This window comes from Suncus etruscus, chromosome 9 (genome assembly GCF_024139225.1).
Source record: "Suncus etruscus isolate mSunEtr1 chromosome 9, mSunEtr1.pri.cur, whole genome shotgun sequence".
Taxonomy (NCBI): domain Eukaryota; kingdom Metazoa; phylum Chordata; class Mammalia; order Eulipotyphla; family Soricidae; genus Suncus; species Suncus etruscus.
The window spans coordinates 60,306,691-60,330,836 of record NC_064856.1 but is presented as its reverse complement, the minus strand read 5'-3'; the positions used below and the strand labels follow the sequence as shown (position 1 = coordinate 60,330,836).

The following is a 24,146-nucleotide window of genomic DNA, read 5'->3' as shown; positions in this document are numbered from 1 at the left end:
AGATGCTGAGGATCAAACCCGGGTCAACCATGTGCAAAGAAAATATCCTGTGCTGTTGATCTTGTCCCCTTCCTTTTCATCTTATCTCCCTAATCTCTTGCAATTCATTTGAGAGAATGAATAGGTTATCAATGTACATGGATCAGTTTAAACACCACTTTTAATGTCAAGTTTCACTCAAAGTTGATTCACATGTTCTAATTTCCATGTTTTTTAGACCATTTTTGAGATTCTGTAATTTCTTACTTTCAAAGTATTTGCCCCTGGTATTATCATCTTCTAAAAGCTTCTCATTCTGGACTCATTGCTGTTGAAGCCCTCATCTTCATCCTCATGTGAATGGCACTGAGCACAGGTCATGTGGGAGCAGGTAGAAAGTTAGTGCATTGAATGATTGAACAACATAATTTATTAATAACTTACTTAAGATGAGATTTCTTGAATTTACCAGCAGGTATAAACCTCAGCTATTTCAGTGTTGAACGGGGTTAATTTTCCACTGAAGAAAATGAAAAAGTCGAGATGGTGGCTATAATAGCCAATTCTGGGGATAAAGTTCTCTAATTCTTTCTCCCTCCTTCTCTCTCTCCCCACCTTTTTCCATCCCTTCCCTCCCCTTCCTTCCTTCCTTCTATTTTATTTTTCTCTTTTATTTCCATTTCTCTCTCTCTACCTCAACCTCCAACTCCATCCCTGACCCTAAGGTTCTCTAGCTCTTTAAATTAATTTTTTAAAAGAGAACTTCTAGGTATCCACTATCTATGAGATCCTTTGCTTGCCCCAGAGAGTCAGTCAGAGGTGTATGTTGGAGAGGGATGTCTGTTGAAACTGTAGCGGATGTCAGATCTGACCTTGTTCCCAAGTAAGAATGCTTTGAACTGTGTGTGTATTTGTTGTGGGACCAGTTAGTGGGTAAACAATCTAGCATCATGACAGGAGACATTGTGAGTCTCCTTTTCTAAGAGGTAAGTGGAAAAGCTAGATCCATTTGCTCAGATCTATTGGGAGAGCTCATAGTCCTATATCACAAGGACTTGTGGCTGGCAAGAAAACATAAAACCGTATCTGAACTGGCTTAAACTTTTATGGAACATAAAACCATACCTGAGATGACATAAACTCTGAAAGACATCAGTGTTAATGTCACAGGTTACTTTAGAAACAGTTCATGCTGAAGATGAACTTGGTTCAAAGCTCCATGTTTTCGCCTTTCTCTTGAATCTTCATCCTCAGGGTGTGTGTCAATTTTATATCTGACTCTGTGTCTTAGTCTGGCCTTACTTGTGAAAGAAAAATGGTGTCTGAAGTGCTAGGTATTGCACCTGCATCTACTACCACTTAGAGTGAAGTGAGAAAAAGTACTGCATCCTAAAAGATGACCATTGCATAGATCAGGTGGATTGATGATCCTTGAATTGATCAGTGTGACAAAATGGATAGGTTAAGTGGATGGGGGTCAATCCCACCCAGATCCTAAGGTGGTTACACCATGATGAAGGGTGGCTTCTGGGGCAGCAGCCTAAGTTGCTAGAGTGGGCATTGCACAAGACACATGAGATGTCACATGATTATTGTGTTGGCAGGCATGAGGAGACTATTATCAAGTAGAAGGGCTCCTACTTAGGTAAGAAGAATGTAAGAATAGCTAGGAATAAATGCCAGCTGTGAAGAGAGCCAGCGGTGAAGAACCATTCTTCCCCCATCCTACATGGCCAATGAGGGCTGTATGCTAGAGTTGAAAGGGGCCTGCTCTTAAAATCAGGGCAATCTGGATTTTGACTGCTACTTTTGTGTGATTAGGGCAAATGGCTGTCATTCTTAAAAACAGCTATTTTACCTATAAAGTGTAACTATTAATGCCCTACAGCTGCTGCAGTCATCTGAGAAATTAAGTGATGGTGGTGGTGCTCCTAGTAAGAACTCAATAAATGATCAACAAATGCACATGGTTCCCAATGGCATGTTCTCTGTTAGTCAGTACTTGAAGGCATTTAAAGTCTTTTTCCCCTTTCTGGGAGAGTTGTGTTTACTGTAAGGACCAAATTAGATGCAAAATGTCTAAGGCCGCCTCTGACTTTGTAAACATAGCCAGAGAGCAGGAGGAAATGCAATCCCAAATGCCCTCTCCTAACCTTTTCCAACCTCTGGAGTTGATGCAAACTCAAGCAGCCTCTTTTTGTGGCTCCTGGAATGGAACCATTCCAGGCAATGGAATTCCTGGCAATGGAACCCAGTTTGGGTCAGGGATGGGAGTGGGTTTGACTTGTCCTTTTGGCATTTCCTCAGCCTGCGGAGCCCAGGCCTCTTGGAACATCTTTGAGGCTGACACAGAGGAGGTTCCGGGCACACGTGGCCACTCCAGCCAGGAGGCTGCCATGCCCCACATTCCTGAGGAAGAAGAGCCCCCCGGAGAGTCCCAGACAGCCCAGAGCCAAGTAAGTGCCCACCTCCCTGCCTGTGTCTAGACTGGCAGAACCAAGACAAGAGCCCAGCTGAGATTGGGGCAGTGTATGGTTTCCACACAGAAGCATAGTACCTAAGGGATGTTTGAAGTGCCTAAAGTTCCACATACACTAAGAGTGGACTCTCTAGAGCTGCTTGACAGAGTGGTCCTGAAAGGTTCAACTCCACTCATTGCCAGAACCTTCCTCAAGGAAGTCTCCAGAAGTTGCATACTGACAGGGTCATGAGCACCAAAGGTCACTTAAAGAGAACCCACTTAAAATGAAGATCAAGATCTCATAGTGAGGGGCCGGGTAGGTGGCGCTGGAGGTAAGGTGTCTGCCTTGCAAGCGCTAGCCAAGGAAGGACCGCGGTTCGACCCCCGGCGTCCCATATGGTCCCCCCAAGCCAGGGGCGATTTCTGAGCACATAGCCAGGAGTAACCCCTGAGCATCAAACGGGTGTGGCCCAAAAACCAAAAAAAAAAAAAAAAAAAGATCTCATAGTGATGAGGGGGGAAGGTTTTCAGTGGGATCATATTCTGAAGATGGAAATGATAATTATCTGAAAGGGTCTCACTTGGATTTTATGGTACAAATGAAATTATAAAAAGTTATTTTGATAACAAATATTATGAAATATAGATTTTAATGCTAAATTTGGAGAAAAATATCAAGCATGTTTATTTGGGTGGTTATATCTGTCTTTTGTACCAACAAAAGCTGTATTTCTCAACCTTTTCCTGACTAGGCTTCCTTCCAACTTTCTTTCCTTCCTTTCCAATTTCCATCCAAACCAATTGATACCCCCAAATTCATGTAGTAGCCCCACAATTATGCAATTTTCATCTGTGCCTCCCTTCTTCCCAATCACATCCAGTCAGTTAACTCCCAAGGCTCATGTAGTAACCCCACAATCATGTGATTGCTATTTGTGGCTCCCTTGGAATATACATACATAGTTGAGGAACTAAATTCAATGATCTGTTCTCATGCTCCTCACACTTTTCTATGCATAGCACCTCTATCAAAATATTTCTACTACATAAAATCTAGTTATATTTCTATTTACTAAAGATTCTATTTGGAGCCAGATATTTGACTTCAGTGGTAGAACAACAACATGCTGTGCATTGTGAGATCCTGAGTTTGATTCACTTCCAGCACACTTGGGGAATTGTCCTGATGACACTTGAGCCCCCAACCCTGACAACAACAAAAGAGATGCTTTGTGTTTAGTATTTAAGGGTTTAATTTATTTTTCTTAAGACCTCTTTCAACTGTCTGCATTCAAGTTATTACTTCACCCTCATTTTTTTCTTCATTTGTGTGTTCATCAGTTCTTTGCTTTTCAATGGTCCAAGACTTCATGCATGAAAATTTTCAATACTGTGTTCCTTGGCTTTGTGAACTGTCAGTGAACTTGCTGTGAACTTGCCACATCTTGTTGTAGCTGACAGTCACCCAAACTGACCTTAGTCTGAATGGACAGACACTTGTTAAGTGAGGAAAGAATGTTCAAGTGAGCACTCCCTTGGTAAGTGGGTAGATTCCTAGTGAATGTTTTCATGTTAGGATTACATTTGTTTTCTTACACATCATATCTCTGGGAACTTAGATAATACTTAGGAAAGAATGCCCTCTTGGAGCTCAATATTCCAAGTTCACGGGATTAAGATATCGCAGAACTTGGCAGCCTTAGGGACTTGGGGACAGCCTTGGGGATTTCACAATGATAGGAGGCTAAGGTCCCCTGTGTCTGGCCACACGCAGGCAGTCAGCTCAAGGCCATGGAGCACCTCTCTCAGGAACATCCAGAGTCATGTCCAGAGCTGCTTTAAGTTAGTTGCAGAGGCTCCTCTTGCTTCTATGCAACTCTGTGAATGACATCTGTGAGGGAAAGTGACCCCTTCCAAACAGTGCTCTTTGGCTGCTTCTCCTCATCTAGTTTGGGACACAACTTTCAAAGTACAACCAATAGTGGACTAAAACATTTAGCCAACAACTCTACTGAATGATGGGATAAAGGAGGAGATGATTATACCATTGGATTCAGATGTGGCTGCTCAGTCTCCACCAGGTCATAGTCCTGAGTTCTGTACCTTTAGCATCCCACAGCCAAGCCAGGGCACCTTGCATAGTATCCTTGTCCTTTTACACTTCACATTCAGCTAGAGTGCCTTCAAGTCAATTATTTTTTTGAGTAGTCCTTTTCTAGCAGTTCTGGGGCCACCAGGACTAACCTCCCCACCCTACTCCATGGTGTTCAGGAGGCTGAGGGGGATTGGAGATCAGATCTGAAGCTCCGTATGTGACAGGCATACTCTGAAGTCCTTTGAGCCATCTATCTGGGCCTTAAAATCTCTGATTTTCTCTAATGTCATGATTCTTTCTTCATCTGTGCTGGTGGAAAGTCAAGGCAGTAAAGAGACTGTTAGGGCACAAATGACTGCTGAAATTATAAAAGTGCAGATATAAAGGCCCATTAAAAATAAATGTAGCTGAGTTGGAGTCCTAGAGACACAGATATCGGTATTGAACTCAGGTGTTTGGTATTCTAGGCATGTGCTTTGCCACTTAAGCGCTCTCTTGTGTAAGATTTAAGAATAAGCTCTCAGAAGTCAGACTTAACTGACTTCAAATTACATCTTGACTCCCTGGTCAAGAGGTCTTGTGTGAAGCTGTTATCTTTTTTGTGTCTCTGTTTTTTGGGGGGTAATTCTATGGCTGCCTCCTAGACTTGGCTCATTATTTATGGCCTAAGGGGTCGTGGAGTGGAGCACTGAAAGCCAAATCAAATTCAGGTTGTGTGTGTGTGTGTGTGTGTGTGTAGGGGGGGCATATGTTTGAATTTTGAGCCACACCCAGTTGTGTTCAGGACCTATTCCCAGATCTATGCTCAGAAACCACTCCTGGCAGGGATTTTGGGATAGAATCAGTGTCAGCTTAATGCAACACAAACACCTTAACCCTATACTCCTCTCTGGCCCTAAATTTGGTATTCTTTTGTTCAGTAAAATACTATAATACTCAGTATTCTGTTCTTCTTTGCCCTTCCTGCTAGGCTTTGGGCCTCCAGAGTTCTCTGGAATCCCCTAGGGGCATCATAATAAAGAGCCTTTCTTTCTGTCACACCCACTAGACAGCCCATGTTGGGCTTCCCAAGCAGTCTTTCTCTCAGGGGACAGTAAAACATTTTGAGCTGGATTGGGGCCTCCAGAGTCAAGCCTTGGTCTCTGCAAGCAACGGAAGCCAGAAAACCAAGGGAGAGACCTGGTCCAGGAGGATTTAGCAAGGATTCTGAGTACCGTGTGAATCCCTGCTCTGTGAATTAGGCAGAGAACACAATATCCTTCTGAGTTTACAGCTCCCCTGGGTCCAGTTCTTTGGGTCCCATTTCCCATCTTAAACACAAGTACCAGTGGAGACCAGTTTGCACAGGAACACAAGAATTTAAGGCTCCCAGTCTGGGTTTCTTTTATGCACATTCATACACAGCCTTATGTTCACTGCACACACTAAGATCAGAAGTTATAATCAGAACACACAAAGAAATGAACCTTTCAGACAATACACTTTGGAAGGCTGTGAATGAAGCGTGTTTTATTTGGAGGGAGGGTTGGTTCTTGGGGGTACAGAGAAGCTATTGCTGACAGTGCTAGTGCTCAGGGGATCATATGTGATCCCAGAGAGTAAACAAAGGTTGCTTTAATGCAAGAAAGTGATTTACCCCCTGTGATATTTCTCTGGCCTCTAAGTTTATTTTCTGAGTTGATCCTTAAACAGAAAGGGACTCAGAATATAAGCTTGTAGAAAAAAGGGTTCTGAAGAAATGAAAGTTGTCAAGACATAAGTCTGGAACCTTTGGATTCTAAACAGGATGGCAGACTATCAGAGTATAAAAAGGATCCCAGATCACATTGAAAACCCTCTTACCATGCAGGCAAATTTCTGCAGAGCATGAGCCTTCAGTCCCATGGGAACTTGTTGAAATTCAGACTCCTCTACCAAAGTGAAACCACTGAGTCAGAGTGGTAGGTCTTGGCCTCTGTAGAAATGGCTCTACTCAGGCCCCCCCTCCCCCACTTTACAGAAAATCCCATGCCATGATTAGTCTCATCTGTCTTTTTATCAGTCTGGAAGATGACTCCTCCCTGATTCTCTCTCACTTGTTCCCTCACATCTGATCCTCACAATACAGTTAGTTCATTCCAGAATCTCTTTCTCTCCAATCTTGGCTTTAGTGAATGTTGTCAGAGATCCATCATCTACAATTCCATCTCTGGATAGTCTGTCTCTTCCATGGGGCACTGCACTAACCACAGAGATACTGTCACCAGTAGAGCAAGAGTTTCCTGGTGACCTGCCTCCATATTGGGAAGTTGATCACCAGGACACAGCCTCCTCAGAAGTACCTTTGGCTACTCTAAGGGTGTCAAGCATATTTTTATTTTAGTGAAATAGACCTAAGTTTATTGACTCTATTTTCTACACAGACAACTCTAACATCGCTCAAATCTTTTGTAAGTCTCCAAGGACAAGTCCATGTGAGCCAATAAACCTCATATACTTCCCAGCTTCTACTCTAGCATCCTCCTCTTCCCTCACACCCCCAGACCCATTTCTACTTTTCAAAGCCACAAATCCAGAGAACCACTACTAGGTACTGGTCTACTGTGTTATCTTTTAATTATTTCTGCATTGACTTTTAATCATTCCACTCTAATAATCTAGTAAATGGCATCATTCTATTTCAGAGCTGAGGAAAATGAGATATAGAAATGTTTAGTTTCTTTCTCCACAGATCATAAGTAGCAATCCCACAGTTGGAACCTAAGCAATCTGGTCTTAGTTTCTCTCCAATGTTAAGCAGTGAAGATTTGCATGGGGCCTTCTATGAGTCAGAGCAGCGGTGATCAGTCAAGGGAAGCAGCTTTATGCCCCCAAAGCAACCTTTCTGAGAGGGGGGACCTGCAGATTCACATCCATGAAAACGCTCCAGCACCATAACTTGTGGGCCCAACCACATTCTGCCTTCTGTCCTCTCTTATGCAGAAAGCAGAGGGGCAAGTATTAAAGCATCAAATTTCACAACATGCTAAATATGCTGCCCTGGTCACCTTCTGGGCCTCCTCTTCTTGTTTTATTTTTTCCCCACCCAACATAATGCACATTACATGTTAAAACCTTACCTAGAAACACAGACTACTCTGCTGTTCCTGGTTCAAGCTCCACATAGCCTGACTCTGCATTTCCTAAAAATTTCTACTGTCTTGCACTCATGGATCCTCTTAGAAATCCTTGCCTCATGTGAATATGCAGCAGCTTATTGATCTAAGACCAGGGCAGTGCTTCTCAATTATTTTTTGTTATGCCCCCCAGGAAGAAAACATTTTTCATGCCCCCCCACGCGACTGTAAATAGTATTTTTATTAAAAAAAACTTTAACCTGTAAAACAAACATATATATAAAATAATTTGAGCTGATTTTTTAAATCAGAGGTGATGTCTGGATTAATGGCTACAATGAGCACATTTTGCAATGCATAGCTTTTCAAAGTGGGGTTTGAAACAGGACACAGCAACTCTCAGATCCAGAGACATACAGAGACATAAACATGGGGCTTAGCTTGTTATGACAGTGTTTGCTGAGGTCAAATGTGCCCCCCCCCCTTTACAGAGCCTCGCACCCCCCCTGGGGGGCACACCACACTATTTGAGAAGCACTGGACCAGGGTAGCACTCAAACAACCAAAGGGATCCTGCTTGCACTCACACTGTCACTGAACTGAGGGTAAGGTTAGAGAGTGGAATCTGCATAGAGCACACAGGGCCTCTTTGCTTGAAGCCACTTAGTTTCCTTCTCTTTGGGCCAAAAAGCAGAGGCAAGGTAACTCTGCTCTAATAAATCTGGAATTTTCTTTGTGTTGGTGCTAGTGAAACATGAGACTTGTCTTGGCTTACCACTGACTGGTCAATTCTAATTTTGTCTTACCACTGACTGATAAGGGCCTAGAGGTAAGCTAGCTTCACAGTTTTAATTGAAGAAAAGAGCAATCACAAAGAAGGGATCCTTAAGCAAGTGAGGTGTCCATTGGATATCAGAAATGCTTTCATTTTAGAGGAATACAAGGTGTGAGCCATGCGACTGTGTAGAAAGATCTGAAATTCCCAGGCTAAGTTGGTTCAGGCTACATTAGTTACTCTTTCCCTTTGATTTCCTCATTAAAGTCATAACTTTTAACAGTTGCTAACCTTTAAGGTATCCTCCCAGTACTGTGCTAGCATTGTTATTATGTATTATTGCAGTTCATTTTAATGATAGCCCTGAAGAGTAGATACTGTAGTTATTCCATTTACAAATAAAGATAGTAGTATAGAAAAGATAAATCAGGTGTACTAGATGACACATCAAAGTGGTAGATCCTAGATTTTGAACCAAGGATGCCTGTACGACCAGAAAAAATATAAAGTGCTAAGCAAAGTATTAATTAATTCACAGTGCTCAAAACCTAATATTACATCACAAAATAGTTTACACAAAGCTTTTCCAATAATCACTGCAATTGCACCTCCGGCATTAGGTGACCATGGAGTTCATGATCCCTAGAAAAATAGATGTTCAGAGCTGTTAGGTATTGGGACTAGTGCACAGCAGGTAAGGCATTTGCTTTGCATGTGGCCAATCTGGGTTTGATCCCTGGCACCCCATATTGTCCCTTGAACACGGACATGATCCCTGAGAACAGAATCAGGAGAAAGCCTTGAGCACTGCTGGGTGTGACCTCAAAACAAGAATTAGAACTGAATGTTTTTAGTTATAAAAATTTTCAGTTAGGATATAAAAATAACCTAACTGAACTGAATATTTTTCAGTTAAGATATAAAAATATCATAACAAATTAAACTAATACAGTCTTCTAATGAATTCTAGGCTAAACTCTCTTTAAACTTAATATCTCAGCTAATCCTCATGATGTTCAAGTTAGCAATGACCATAACCATTTTAGTTTAGAAAACTAAGACTTAGAGATATTAAAATAATTGTCCAAAGTCATGTATCAAGAAAGGAGAAAGTTCTGGATTCTCATGCTTGATGTCCAAAAGTTATGAAAATGGTTAAGAAAATAATTTTCTTTATACTTCATTTTACTACAGTGTTTGACTACACAAGAAAGGTATAACTATCCACTTAAATGTAGTAGACATATAATACATGTGAGATTCATTTATATTTATTCATTTAATGTTTATTGAATTCACTAAAAGATGTTTACTGGAACTTATTTACAAAGGCCCCACTTTCAGAGAAGTCTCTATTTGGTGGATCTAAAATCAAATAACAATTTCCTTTATTCTGTTCTTGGTGTTTTTCCCTATCTCTGATCTAGAATTGGAAATCTTTGTTATGTGCTAACCCTGGGAATACTGAGTTTGACAGTAAGATTTACTATGCTGCATAGTATGCCATTGTTAATTCTTTTTCTATTGTCTGTCATTGAAAATTTGGGTTGTTTTCATTATCTTTGTTTTATAGAAGATAAAACTTAGTCTCTGTGAGGTTGTGCAATTGTAAAGGTCATGCTGTTATTTCATGATTGAATCAAGTTTCTATATTAGTTGTTACTCATGTTGTGTTTATTTATTTGTTATTTTGCTTTGTTTTGTTTTGGCCACACACAGTGGTGCTCATGGGTAACTTCTGGCTATACACTAAGGAATCATTCTCTTTTCAGGGGACCATATAGGCGGCTAGAACTTGAACCCAGGTTGACTGGGTGCAAGGCAAATGCTTTACCTGTCGTACTATCTTTCTGGCCCCACCTCCATATTTCTCATAGATTTGCCTCTTTTCTTGACCCCACTAGCAGTAAAGTCAATCCTAGAAAGTCCCTAGATATGGAGGTTAGGTGCTTAATGCCTTTTTCTTTGTGTAAAAGAAATTTGGAAAAGGTCAAGCACTATCTCAGATAGTGTCTTCAATTGTGAAAGACAAGCCATGAAATTGTAGCTATAGCAGAACCCAAGACAAAGCAGAGATGATTATAGATAATCAGGAATACCTGCATAATCTATTCAGAGTTCTTATCGCAAACACTGAAATTTTAGTTTTTGCATCTATAAACTCCCTTTCAAATGGCATTTAAAGTCAGGACTACTAATTTACTTCATTTTTTCTTCTTTCTTTTTTCTTTTGTCTTCCTTCCTTCCTTCCTTCCTTCCTTCCTTCCTTCCTTCCTTCCTTCCTTCCTTCCTTCCTTCCTTCCTTCCTTCCTTCCTTCCTTCCTTCTTTGCCTGGCAGCACTCAGAAATTACTCTTGATAGGCACAGGGGACAATATAGGATGCTGGGGATTGAAACAGGGTTGACCACATGCAAGGCAAACATCTTACCCACTATGCTATCACTCTGGCCTCTAAAGTCAATACTATTTCTTTCATGTGTGTATCTTCAACCCTCATTTATGGTGGGAATATAGGGTGGTTGGATAAATGGATAGGGGAGATGCTAGATAGATAGGTGGGTGACTGGCTGGATGAATGGTTAGATGAATGGATAAATATATAAGAAATTGAATAAGTCAACCAATATATAGCTAAATAAATGATGGATGGATAAATAGGGGAGTAGAGTGATGGATCAGTGGATGGCACACTATGCAAAAATAAGAATAGACATGTGTACACCTCCATACTCAACATTTGTGAATTTGATAGTAAAATCTGTAATAAACACAGCAGGAGACTTCTGTGCTTATTTAACCCCTAACCTCTAATAATAGAGTGGTTCAGGCAGGACAAAAGATCTACCACAGGATGATAGGCTCTGGGAAGCCACAAGGTGGACACGACAGAGCCCTCTGGGAGTGAGAAAGTGGTTGCCAGTGCTTGGCAGAGAGAACCCCATGTCCAGTTGACCTCAGAGGTGCTCCTACTTTTTCCAGTTCTCTTAGGACTTATGGCTTGATTAACCATGCCTTGAAAATCCTTAGATCTCCTTTATTCTATTAGAATAGCATTTTATTCTCTTAGTGGCCAGGGCCCTTGCTCCACAAAGACAGCCGGCATGTGCTCACCCCCTATCCATCCTAATCTTTTTTGTTGCTTTACCTAGTCTAATCTTGAAAACAAGCCTGGAAAGGGGGTTTGTTGTATGTTTGAGAACATGGAACTCAGATAAGTTTAATAACTTTCCCAGGTTCCCCAGGTGACATTCAGGTTCAGGCCACTTCAGGTCCTTCTTTCCCAGACTGCGTGCCAGCATCGAAGAACAGCAGCTGATGTCCCACTCCTATCCTGATTGGGAGCTTACTAGTCCAAGCCTGGTCATATGATGTTGGGGAAAGGAAGATCATATTCCCGTCCATGACACTGGCCTATATTTATCCCTGCACTTGGTCAGTTAGGAAACTGGTGCATTCCTGGGAATTTATGAGTGAAATAAACATTTAAATGTTTCTATAAGGTTTATTTAAGGAGAACAAAATGTGACCTGCAGGCTTATTATAGGGTGGGTTCACTGGGAGATGGCCCAGCCCCCTCAGTGTTTGGCTGCCCTTTCTGGGGAGGCTGGCCCTTGGAAGGGAGAGGGGGTGCTTTTGTTATCTTTCCTCTGGATGTTTGGCCTCTGCTGTCTTGAGAGCTCCCTAAAGGAAAGGTCTTGTGAAGAAAGGTGCATCTTGGAAGAATAAGGAAAAAACGTTGAATAACTGGTTGTCATTTACCTGGCCATTTACCTCATAGTGTTAACTCTGAGGGCACCAAGTAGTTTCTGAGCACTGCCTGAGCTGTGGAGGGAGGTTCTTCTGCCCTGTTTCTCAGCCCACTGTGCTAGCAGGGAAATGAGAGTCCTGCCTGGTCCATATTTGTTTTCTCAGATCCTTTCTCTTGATGGTCAAATAAATGTTTGCTGGATGAATGAACAGAACAAAGCAAGATTGATGTCTTAAATGTTTGTAGACTGACCCTCTCAAACTCCAAGAAATGGAAAACTTGAAAAATTCTGGTGGTAAAGTCATAAAAAGAAGGGCTAAGATAATCTGCATAGTAAATAACTGCTTTTGTTATTTGTTTGTTTGTTTTGTTTAATTTTGGTTGTGGGGTCATACTTGATGGTGTTCAGGACCTGGTTCTGAGCTCAGGGATCACTCCTGGAAGTGTACAGTTGACCATCTGAGATACTATGGATCAAACCCAGGTCAGCTGCATGGAAGGCAAGAACATTGCATAGTAAATAATTGGAAGAGTGATTTGAAGAGGGAAGAGAAGCAGTTAGGTTGGTGAGAAAGATCAGCATAGAGCTTTAAGGTTTGTTTCTCTTTCATTCCTTGAGAGGTAAGAGTAAAAGGATAAAAATCTTTATATTTTGGAGGTCTACTTGATTTATTACTGTATAATGAAAATTTTTATGAAATGACATCTCAGTAGCTTTATATAATTTTGGGGTATCATTGAAAAATCAGCCTGGGTCAAATTCTGTTCATCATTGGAGGTTCACTTCTGCTTTTTTGTGTATGTCATGCTGGGGACCAAACCCATAACCCCACACATGCAAGGCATGTGCTCTACTGTTGAACCATACTTTTGGCTCCTGAACAATGCATTATTTAAAGTAATTCTTCTTGTTTCCCTGAGCACATGGACAACAGCTTCATTAGGTTTTGGGGTCAGATAACCTCAGAATCATCCATAATGGATGACTGGAAGCAGGATGCAGTGTTCTTCATCTGCTAGATATATTTATGTTTGTCAAATTGTTTGACCACATTTATAGTCTCATATTTTAATTTTTTGATTTATTATTGGCTGTTTCAAATTTCTTTGGAAAATGAAGAATGTGTTAATAAATTGAGTGAACACTATTTTACTTGGAAGACTGGACATATAACCTCTAGAAAAAGAATGTCTAGTTCCCCATTATTACCATGTACCATGTTTTCCCATAACATGAGATGCAGAAATTAATTTTTTCCCTTCCTCATCTGTACTGATGCTAGCTGTGCCTTTGTAAAACCCGCACCCCAAGGGATGGCCAGAACCACATGACACATAATATTTTAATCAAAGTGCATTTCTCCCTCTTTACCAGAAGATCTATGCAAGGAAAAAAATCTCTAAACATGGCCTGGAGCAATAGTATAACGGGCAGTGTATTTGCCCTAAATCTGCTTATCCAGGTTTAATGCCTGGCACTCCAAATTGTCCCCTATGCATACCAAATGTGACAGTCAGGAGGAAACCCTGAGCACTTCTGTGAATGGCCCTCAAACAAACAAAAAATCCTTAAAATTTTCTGAACATGATGGAAGTATGGTAACTTTTAGAGCTCAGAGTTCATACTTTCCATGTGTCAATACAAGTAGCAGGGAAGGCTTCTTCCACTTTTGTAGATACAACCTGTGTTTTGGTTGGCATTCCCTTACTAACAGGCATCCAGTAAATGGTGTGGGAGTTCAACAAGAAGAATAATTCCTATTGTGTAACATAGAGCCTACAGCTAAGGACTAATCTATTATTTACTTAACAATTTGCTTAGAAGCTAGATCTTTTCATTGCTCTTATCACAGTAATAACAATGATGACAAGAAGATAACAAAATTTGATAAGAAGATAAAGTAGAATAAGGTGGTAAAATAAAATAACAATTTTAAAAATAATGAAATTACAGCATAAAAAGTGATGGTTTTTGGTGTTTCACTGATGTATCAAGTTGTATGCTTTACATATATATAGTTTTAATATGTCAACTATCCTATAATAATGTAGTTTATAAAAAGGAGACAAGGGTGAAGAAGTTTTTAGCACCAGCCTTCTATGCTCCAGAAATCTAGGACAGAGTCATGATAACTGGCAGCTGGTAGATGTAGAGCATGTGATGGAGCAGGGCCCCATAAGAGATTCCAGCCAAGAGCCAATCTCGCGAGATGGATACCAAGACTGCTCCAGCTCTTGGTTTTTTAGGAAGGGTAAAAAATCCAGAATCTCATAGATGCTACATGATGCTACACAGGAGAGAATTTCTGAAGAAATCAGCTGTGTATGAGTATTAGCAATTTCAACTTCCCAATCTAGATATAGTAGCTCTTTTACTTTGACTGTAGTAGTTGATTTGTTTTAATTCGTTTGATTCGTGTGATCCAAATACTCAAAACTGTCAGGGCTGGGTTTCTAAGGAAATTTGTTCTAGTTCTAATGCCATAAATGTGTATGAATTTAGATGTACTACTTGAAAAAGTAACAAAAATTAACTTGAGTTCTATTTTACTGAAATGCCAGTGTTAGATTGTCCTTGAGCATGAATTTATGAGTGTTTCTGCCTTTTCTCGCAATCTCCATTCTTCACAACCCCTAACCCTATCACAGTTTGGGGACTTCACAGTCTTATTTTCTTAGATTGTTAATGAAATCTCACCTACATTGATTGCTAATTAAGAACTAATCTTAGTGTATGAAAAGAGGACTGGGCTAACCTAAGAGAATGAAAAAGAAATTGCTGGAACAAATTTCTTGTGTTCCCTTCACATTGGCTCTAGGTGTGGTGATTCTAGGTCAGTTGTTTCAACTCTAGCTTTAGGAGACTTTTACTACTCCAAACCTAACTCATTTTGTCTTTTTGTTCTCAACCACCAGGATTCTCCCCCTCTAGGAATATCTTGCAGCCCACCCACCATCATCCTCTCTGGGGATGCCAGTTCACGAGAAGGAGAAACTGACAGAAACCTGGTTAATAGGTACATCCCACATGATAATCTTTGTCCTGTAACCTTTTCTAGAACAAGGGACGTGGACAACTGTATTTTAAATAAATCTTATTTATTTTTATTGATCCCAAATAGAAGAAATTCTATCATGTAATTTCCCATAATAGGAGAAAGAACTTAGAATCCCATCCCAAATTTCTTTTTCTTTCCTGAATTGGGCTCTTTGCACTCTTTGATAAATGTACACAGCATAGCAGGAAAGCTTCCTATAGTATCAATTTATATATTGTCAAATATATAAATATTTGGGTCTTTAATGATTGGATTCTTCACCTAGTCACAAAGGGTCCTGAGTAGAGGATGATTTCTTGGGAGACATAGGGTCAAATGCTGCCACACTGAGTTTTACAATGAGTTCTAGACTTTGCAATGATCTAATTGGAATAAAATTGACTAGATTCTCATTATTTATAATTCTCAAATTGTCTACAACTTCCAAAATGCTAAAAAGAGAATTACAAATATAAGCATACATCTAGGATACCATTAACTTATTGAAGAGGGGCACATCTGGGTCACAAAACTGGTTCAAAGGAGCAATAAAAAAATACATACATATTGAATTGGTTGAGAAAAAAATGCTATGATTAAGTTTCTAAATTAGATATGAAAATATAGTAATATTTTACATATTATTTTCTTTACTCCCAGGATACAAATCATCTGCATCTTTCTTCATCAGACAATAATTGTTTGCATTTTTAGTTTTCTACAAATTAGAGGTTGACTTGATGTGTTATAAATAGTGGTTCAGTTACATCTCATTATTGTTCACCAGAAAAATCTGGGGAATACAAATGGCTGGGATACACCCCTAGTTTCTGACCCAGTTGTCTGGGATGTAACCAAAGAATGTGTATTCCTAGCAAGTTTTCAAGTTCAGATAGCTTGTAAAGACAGTTCTCTCAGATGCCTTTGAAAGAATGTAGAGATACATGTTTGCCTAATTCTAAGCTGTAAACAAAATGGTTTTCAATTAAAATTTTTTTATTTCAGACACTTTGATTTATAATACTGTTAATAATAGAGTTTCATATTATAGTGGAATACACATTCCAACATTAATTACCCATCTACCAGAATGTCCCCCTACCTCAATCCTATATCTACCTCACTCTACCCTTACCACAGAATTGGTAAACTCAACTCTATTGTTCTTCAGATCTATTGTCTTTGGCCATTATTACTACTCTCCAATGTTTTATGTTGGTTGAAACTTCTTAACAAGAGGATCTGTTCTTTCAGAACACCCAGTCCCCACAGGAGGCTTTCTCACCGACACTTGAAAGTTTCCACTGCTTCCCTCACTTCTGTGGGTAAGGTCAATCTGTCTTATTTCTGTGACTAGAAATGGGGTTCAGTTGAGGAGTGTTTGAGAAAGAAGTCTGAGGTCTGGGTAGACTCAGCTTCATCTCTGCTCTTGCTCCTTAAGCAACCCATAAGCCCAACGAATCAAATCAGTCGGCCTCTCTCTGTCTGAGCCCAGAAGGAGAATATCTAATATCTTTTTCTTTTGATAAAAAGATAAGACCAAGCTATGAACAAGAAGAAGAGGAAGTCAGAGAGAGAGATACAAAGACAGAGAGAGACAGAGGCAAAGAGAAAGAGAGAAAGAGACAGAGGGGGTAGAGAGAATGGGAGAGAGAGAAAGAGAGGAAGAGAGACTCAGTTCTAAGATTTGGATACTGAACTCATCTGCTCCCTTTAGAAAGGTCCACATTCAGGCATACTACATGGCCTACTGTACCCATTAACCCAGAATCCCCCAAATGGTCTCTCAGGACCAGTTTTAAACAGAACAGGTATAACACATATACTGCCTTCATGTAGTAGCTCATAGTCTTTGAAGGGACTGGGGAGTGGCAGATCTAATGAGGACACAACATGGGCCTTCACAGAATTGTAAGAGAAATTGAGGGGAGAAGAGTATCACTTCTTAGGAAAGGGAGAAATTGAAGAGGTATTCCAGGAGAGACTATTTGATCTGTGCCTGAGGGAGCAACAGTTTCCTGAAATTAGGTTTATGTCCTATTAGTGGAGAGATTTCATTATTGTCTCTCATTTGTCTTCCATGGCCACCAGACACAAAAACTATGGCCAGGAAGAATTAAACTTATTGATTAGCATATTTATCATACACCTGGCACTTCAGGTTAGGATAACTCCTTCCTAACTAATGTAACTTAGACTTAGAGGGTTTACCCTGATGCAATCTGGAAGGCAACAACTAGAAGAGGGAATGGAAGTTATGGATATAGGAGTCTTTTACCACTAAATGACTGGATAGAGAGGTCTCAGGAGAAAAGGTGAGGCCAGCAGAAATAAAAGCTCTGGCATTGGGGCCAGAATGGCAGTGCAAGTGCTAAAGCTTCTGCCTTGCCGGCGCTAGCCTAGGACGGACCGAGGTTCGATCCCCCGGCATCCCTTATGGTCCCCCAAGCCTGGAGCGATTTCTGAGTGCTTACCCAGGAGTAACCCCTGAGTGTCACTGGATGTGGCCCTAAAAACCCAAAAAACAAAAACAAAACAACAAACAGAAAAAGCTCTGGCGTTGACTGACATACACTTAAAACTTTGAGAATCCTCTCTCTAAGAATAGGGTTCTTAGAAAGTCATTTGGGGGGCCTGGGTAATAGTACAGCAGGTAGGGCATTTACCTTGCATGAGGCAAACCTGAATTCAATCTTTGACATCTCATGTGGTCCCCGAGCACCACCAGGAATGATCCCTGACTGCAAAGCCAAAAATAACCCTTGAGGATGGCCTGGTATGACCCAAAAGTTAAAAAAAAAAAAAAAAAGAAAGGTCATTCTGGTAAGCAATAAAGGATGGTATAGGGGGGAAGATGTTAAGTGAGGTTCTTAAAGTAGCCAGTGTAATTGGGCTGGTAAGCACTAATGTACAAGAAGGGAAATGAGACACAGGTTCAAAGACATCTATGAAGAAAATGGTAGAATTTTGGTTAATTAGTTGAATGTGGAGCAACTGAGTTAGGAGTAGAGTGGAATAAGACCCATGTTTGTGAACCTCTGGGTGGGAGATAGTGTCTTTCATGCAGAAAAAAAAAATCTTCCAGAGAAGGAATAATTTTGGAGAAGGAGAAGGAGGGGTATAAACTATGTGAATGGAGAAAAGAAGAGGGAGGGATTCAGAGGATTACATTTCTTGCCCATGACATTTGAATTGCTCTTTCTACCATACCCTTTAAGTTTGCTAGCCTGAAAGAGAAGCAAATGGCTGAAGAAAGACTGTACTGGCGAGGTTCTGGGTGGCTTTCTCTAAACAGAGAGTTTCCTACTTTGTGGGACTTCAAGGTGGTTTTGTTACCCTTTATGACAGCTGGCATGCCACACATAGGCCATCATCCAGACAAGCCAGGCTCACTGAAGGAGCCATATCTGTCTCCATGTCTGGGGTTCACTTTTGGCCAAATCAGCTCTGGGCAGCATCTGAGGCCTGAGGGGTGAAGTAGCAGGCCCTCTCACCCTGGGCTCATCTCCCTATGCAGACCCTGCAGGCCACATCATTGACCTAGTGAATGACCAGCTGCCAGATATTAGCATCTCAGAGGAAGACAAGAAGAAAAACCTGGCACTGCTGGAAGAAGCCAAGTCAGTCAGTGAGCGCTTCTTGACCCGGCGTGGGAGGAAGTCTCGAAGCAGTCCTGGAGACTCCCCTTCAGGTAGTGTCTGTATGTGTCTGTGTTTGTGTGTGTGATTGTGTGCTTGTGTGTATGTGTGTACATGCACACATTGAGCCCCTCTGGGGTTCAGTGTTGGTGGGAGGAAGAGGCTTCTGTGGAAGTGGCAGCCCTGTATATGAGGGAGGACCTTTGAGTCACCTACCCCTAAGGATCTAGATCTCGAAAGATTGAGTCTTTCAGATAGGATTCTACATTATAGAACCAATGCCATCCCAGAAAACTCTCCATGTGGAAACAGTGAGGATCATTTGTCCAAGGAATGTCAGCTTATATGACAGTCATGAATTAAACTTGATCTTCTTTCTCCCGAGTTCTAAATGAAAAGAAGTCTGTGAGATTCCACAGTTATCCTGCTTGAAAAGAAGGTGCATCAGTTGTACCTTCTCTGTACCTTTTCTTCATAAAGTCAAATGGCAAACATTGAATGCCCCACCCTGAGCTCTCACTATGATATGGAAAGGGTCTGAAGTACTGGGAAGAAGGGAATGTGGTCTTTGGCATCTTCATGCAATTTTTTAATCTAAAAAATTGGGTGGGGGCATACCTGGGATTGTAAAATCATCCCATACAATCCAACATGAGATTATTCCTGGAAGTGCTCAGAAAAATCACATGTCATGCTGGGGATTAAAGTGGGCTGGCCATATGCAAGGCAAGTACACTTTATTTGTCTGTACTCTTTCTCCAGCCCTTAAAAGAGTCTTTGAAAGAAGTTTTTTTTTCTACTCCTCAAAAGCCTCTGGGTAGACTCCTATAATTTATTCATTCTTTTTCCTGAGCAAAGAGTTTGAGTTAATATTAGATACATATGGATGTATTTAGGAGATGATGTGTGTTTATATGTATATGAGAGAGAGAGAGGAGAGAGAGACAGAGAGACAGAGAGAGAGAGAGAGAGAGAGAGAGAGAGAGAGAGAAGAGAGAAATAGAGAAGATGAGTCAAAACTGTGTTGGCAAGTTACCTACCCAGCTATGCCAGGTGTTCTTTCTAAAAGGTGCTTTGAAGTCAAAACTGGCAGGCTAGGGGCTGGAGCAGTGGCACAGGCAATAGGGAGTTTGCTTTACATGTGCTAATCTAGGACAGAACCACGATGCAATCCCCCAGCGTCCCATATGGTCCCCCAAACCAGGAGCGATTTCTGAGCACATAGCCAAGTGTAACACCTGAGCATCACCAAGTGTGGCCCAAAGAACAAACAAACAAAAATAACACCAGGCAAGCTAAAGAATATGTTCTTTATTCTCACCCTCCTGAGATCTAAGACTCTCCACTGCTCCTCTGGTCTGGTTCTAGACAGGCATTGGGCTGTGGGAGATGCTTCATATGACTACTCACACTCAGTCCCTGATCTTATCTTCAGGATCAGGAATACCTGAAAAAGGACTTTTTGTAAGCTGGTTAGTCTATGTCTGTCTTTACAGCTGTTTCCCCAAACCTCAGTCCTGGAGCTTCTCCTGAGTCTTCTAGAAGCAACTCACTTACCATCCCTACACTGCCTGGTGAGGCCCATACCCATAAAAACTTCCTGTCCTGGTTTCTTTATTTGGGTGGTCTGAGGATAAGCTCACCCAGATATTTCCCCCCAGGCATTCATGTTTTCCAGTTTTAAGACTGTGTATTTGGATTATGAGCTCTTGGGCTTGAGAGGAAGTCTGGGTGAAGATAGAAGCAAAGTTAGGGCCTGCATGTTTGGATAGAAGTCACTTCAGCACTGTTTTTGAAAAGACCTTTGCTTCAACCACTCTTTGCTTTTTTTGGGGGTGTGAGTGATCCTTTATTTTGCTGTGTGCATGGCCATACTCTCAAGGTGATAGGGGTAAGGTTTCTGGTAGATCAGCCTGGTTAGAATTGGCGAAAAGATTGAGCTCAGGTCAGAAAGCCTCCACAATGGTGTCAGTACTGACTTCCCTTTTCTGGTCATGTGCTCTTAATTTCCCTCTGCTTCTGTTTTCTCCTCTGGTTTCTATGAGGATAAATAATAGCTCCCAGTAGACCCTGGCATGAAATATATTTTATAGAGAGTGGCATGGCTGGCACCTGAGCCTAAAGGAGCTAAAAGAGGATGTTCTGGGAAGTGGGTGGATTTTGACTAAAGGATAGTCAAGGGGCTTTGGTGCTGGGTCTCACTCAAGTGTCTGGACCATTTCAGGTCTCGACACATGTATCAGCTCACAGTCCCCACTTCCTGGAGCACAGCCACAGGTAACACAATCCTGTTTGGGACTTCTATGTCAAAGGTCTCCCCTCTTACTTCCTAGAATCCAAGATACCCTGATAATCTGATGGGAATGGGGGATGTTTGGTGGGGAAGAACCCATTGTGAATCGGTATCTTCTTGAGGATACTAAAGAGTAGAGATAGTCACTTCCCATTGCTGACTGACCTGGGTTTCTTTTCCTCAACAGAAGGGGAATGAAGCAGAAGTCTTGTTGCCTCACCCGGGCGAGTCTGTGAGTTTGAATTCTTCTCTATTCAGAGGACTGGAATATCTGAGATAGTCTCCTAGAAGCCAAGGCTTAGCTAAGGCTAAGCCCTGCACAGGTCGCTTGTGTGTGTGTGTGTGTGTGTGTGTGTGTGTGTGTGTGTGTGTGTGTGTGTGTGTATGGCTTGAGGGGTGAGTCTGGAGAAGTCAGGGGTTCTTTGGCCCTCTTGTGACTACACATCTGAGGTAGAGGGAGAAAGGAGAAGGATTCAGGGGTGGTTTTGCCCCTGGCCTTCCCTTACTAATTTGGCTACTGACCACAGATCAACAAAGAACTCTCTTTTTAGAGCTGCTTATGACTAAAGCACAGTACTGGGATTCTTTATGAGGTCAGCCAGGAAAACCTTGTCTCTGCTGATGAGCAATCAAAGGTCATGTAGATGTTCATGGTGGTATAGAGCACAATTTCCATTAGAACTGGGCTGGATTAGAGTCCTGAGAAGAGTGTTGGTATATACAGGCAACTAAACAACTACCCAAAACAAACTCACCTGCTCCCCCCAAAGCATTCCTTAGGGACTGAAATAAACATTTTAGACTTGAAGAACTTTGTAGATGAAAGATCTCTCTGTAAATTCTCCTTGTCACACGAATCACTTCTATTGATTTTTAAATATATATTATATATATTATATATAAAACTCTTAGAAATGTACATAAAAGAGTAGCTTTATTGGGTCAGAGATGATTTCCCTTATCTTCTTTCTCTTACTATTGTTTGGTTATCAGAGGTCCCAGATTCTTTTATTTATTTTTTTTAAAGTAGGTTTTATTTAGAAATTCTGAGGAGGGGAGGGAGAGGAAGAGAAAGAAAGAGTAAAACACTCAAGAGAGAGTGTGGACTTCTTCAAAGGTGGAGAGAATACAGTATTAAAATAAGAAAATATGGAAGTACACATCTTAAGAGGAGAAATAGAGGTAACACATGTGTGGACAGCATATGCATGGGCTGGTAACATACATGTACCAGATACCATACTCATGTTTGTGGGATTTATGCACTTTGGCTGCAGTACAAGGATCATATACTTTATTTTCACACCAGGAATCAAATGATAGTTGTGCCAGAATTGCATTCAGCATATGCATGGTGTTGGGGATAAAACTCATAGTCTTTTGCCTTAAGTAAGGTTCTCTGCATTAAACTGTCCCCAGACCCCTTATCCATAGATTCTTAAGTTTTTGTTTATTTTTGGTTTTGAGTTATACCTGGTAGTACTCAGAGTTTACTCCTAGCTCTGCCCTCAGGGATCACTCCTGATGATGCTCAGAGGACCATATGGGGTATGGTGGTCATAAATACAAGGCAAGTGCCATACCTACTGTCCTATTACACCACCCCCTTGATTTTAAATTTCTTACATCATGGAATTCTCTCAGATATAGTTGAAAGCTGTTGATTTGCTTTTCAGAAAAATTCTCTCACACACATACACCTCCATACATACCTACACACATTCACACACAAGCTCTGATTTAAATAATATTTAAGAGGGTTTATACATATTGATAAATCTGAATCCCTAAGGGCCAGAGCGATAGCACAGTGGGTAGGGCATTTGCCTTGTGTGCATGCAGCTGACCTGGGTTCGATTCCCATAGGTTCCTCTGAGCCTGCTAGGAGTGATTCCTGAGCATAAAGCCAGGGATAACCCTGAATACCAATAGATGTGGCCCCCAAACAAAATCTAAATCCCTAGAACCAGGGATAGAGTCTGATGCAGTTGAATGGGAACCAAAATTTGTGACTAATCTCAAGTTGCCTTCTATTCAATTATCCTCCATAGATCTGAGATCTTGGAAAGTTCTTAGCAAGTTTTGAGTGGCAGGATCCATTGTCTCATCTGTTTTAGAAAGCTGAGGCTTGTCTATGGGCCCATCTTGGGAGAAGGCTTCCACATTCACTTCATTCCTTTACAGTAGGTGCACATATGTGTCAGATGCATGAACGTTTTCCTTGGTCCGGGTTGGTGGGGGCAGAGAATCCACAGTAGAACTGTTACCCCATCTCCTTTGAAGCCTGCCTCTGAACTCTCAGCTCAACTTGGTCTCTTTCAGCATGTTCCCAAAGGGCTAGCTGACCGTCAACAGAATGACCAGAGGAAAGTGTCTCCGGGCAGGCTGTCTCCTCGCTCTCCCACAGTTGAGAAGTCCAAAGACATTGCAATAGAACAAAAGGAAAATTTTGACCCCCTCCAGCACCCTGAAGCCACTGCCAAAAGCCCTTCAGGCACCAGTTTTGGGAAAATGGCCCTGAACAGCCCCCCATCAGGCCCTGTGGAGAGTGAGTCAGGCAAACTGCTCCTGAAGACAGCCAGGGATGGCAACCCTCTGCCCAGGGGCCCTAACCAAGGCTCTGGAGGGGCTGTTCCCCACCCCCCTCAGGGAAAAGGGACAGCTGGAGAGCCAGCAGGATCCAAGGTTAGCTCCAAATCTGAGCTTCGGTCCCCTGGATCCAGGCCCCCCTTGCAGCGGGGAGTATCTTGGGACAGCAGCCCCGAAGAGTCTGGCCCTCGGATACAGAAGGTGCTTGCCAAGCTGCCTCTGGGAGAGGAAGAGAAGCATTTTGCAAGTAAAGTCAGCAGCAAATTGGCTAAGACACCTGGACTCAAAGACTTACAGATACAAGTGCAGCCCGTGAGGATGCAGAAGCTAACCAAGCTCCGCGAGGTGGGTATCTGGGGTTGGCCAGGTAAGGTGTGTGCCCTGAGGTCCCTCCTCTTTACTACCACCCTGGCTGCAGCTTTCTGGGCTGAGCA

At 41.6% G+C, this 24,146-nt stretch overlaps 1 protein-coding gene across 1 annotated transcript in view; it reads left to right on the top strand.

Annotated features, from left to right (window-relative positions):
• Positions 1-2,246: 2,246 nt before the first annotated feature.
• Positions 2,247-24,146, top strand: part of IRAG1 (inositol 1,4,5-triphosphate receptor associated 1) — a 95,502-nt gene continuing 73,602 nt past the window's right edge. Inside the window, exons 1-8 of the mRNA XM_049781001.1 lie at positions 2,247-2,441; positions 15,071-15,171; positions 16,447-16,517; positions 18,710-18,883; positions 20,327-20,404; positions 21,055-21,107; positions 21,311-21,355; positions 23,446-24,057. Of these exons, the coding sequence (XP_049636958.1) occupies positions 2,247-2,441; positions 15,071-15,171; positions 16,447-16,517; positions 18,710-18,883; positions 20,327-20,404; positions 21,055-21,107; positions 21,311-21,355; positions 23,446-24,057 (1,329 nt within the window). The remainder of the gene's footprint in view (positions 2,442-15,070; positions 15,172-16,446; positions 16,518-18,709; positions 18,884-20,326; positions 20,405-21,054; positions 21,108-21,310; positions 21,356-23,445; positions 24,058-24,146) is intronic.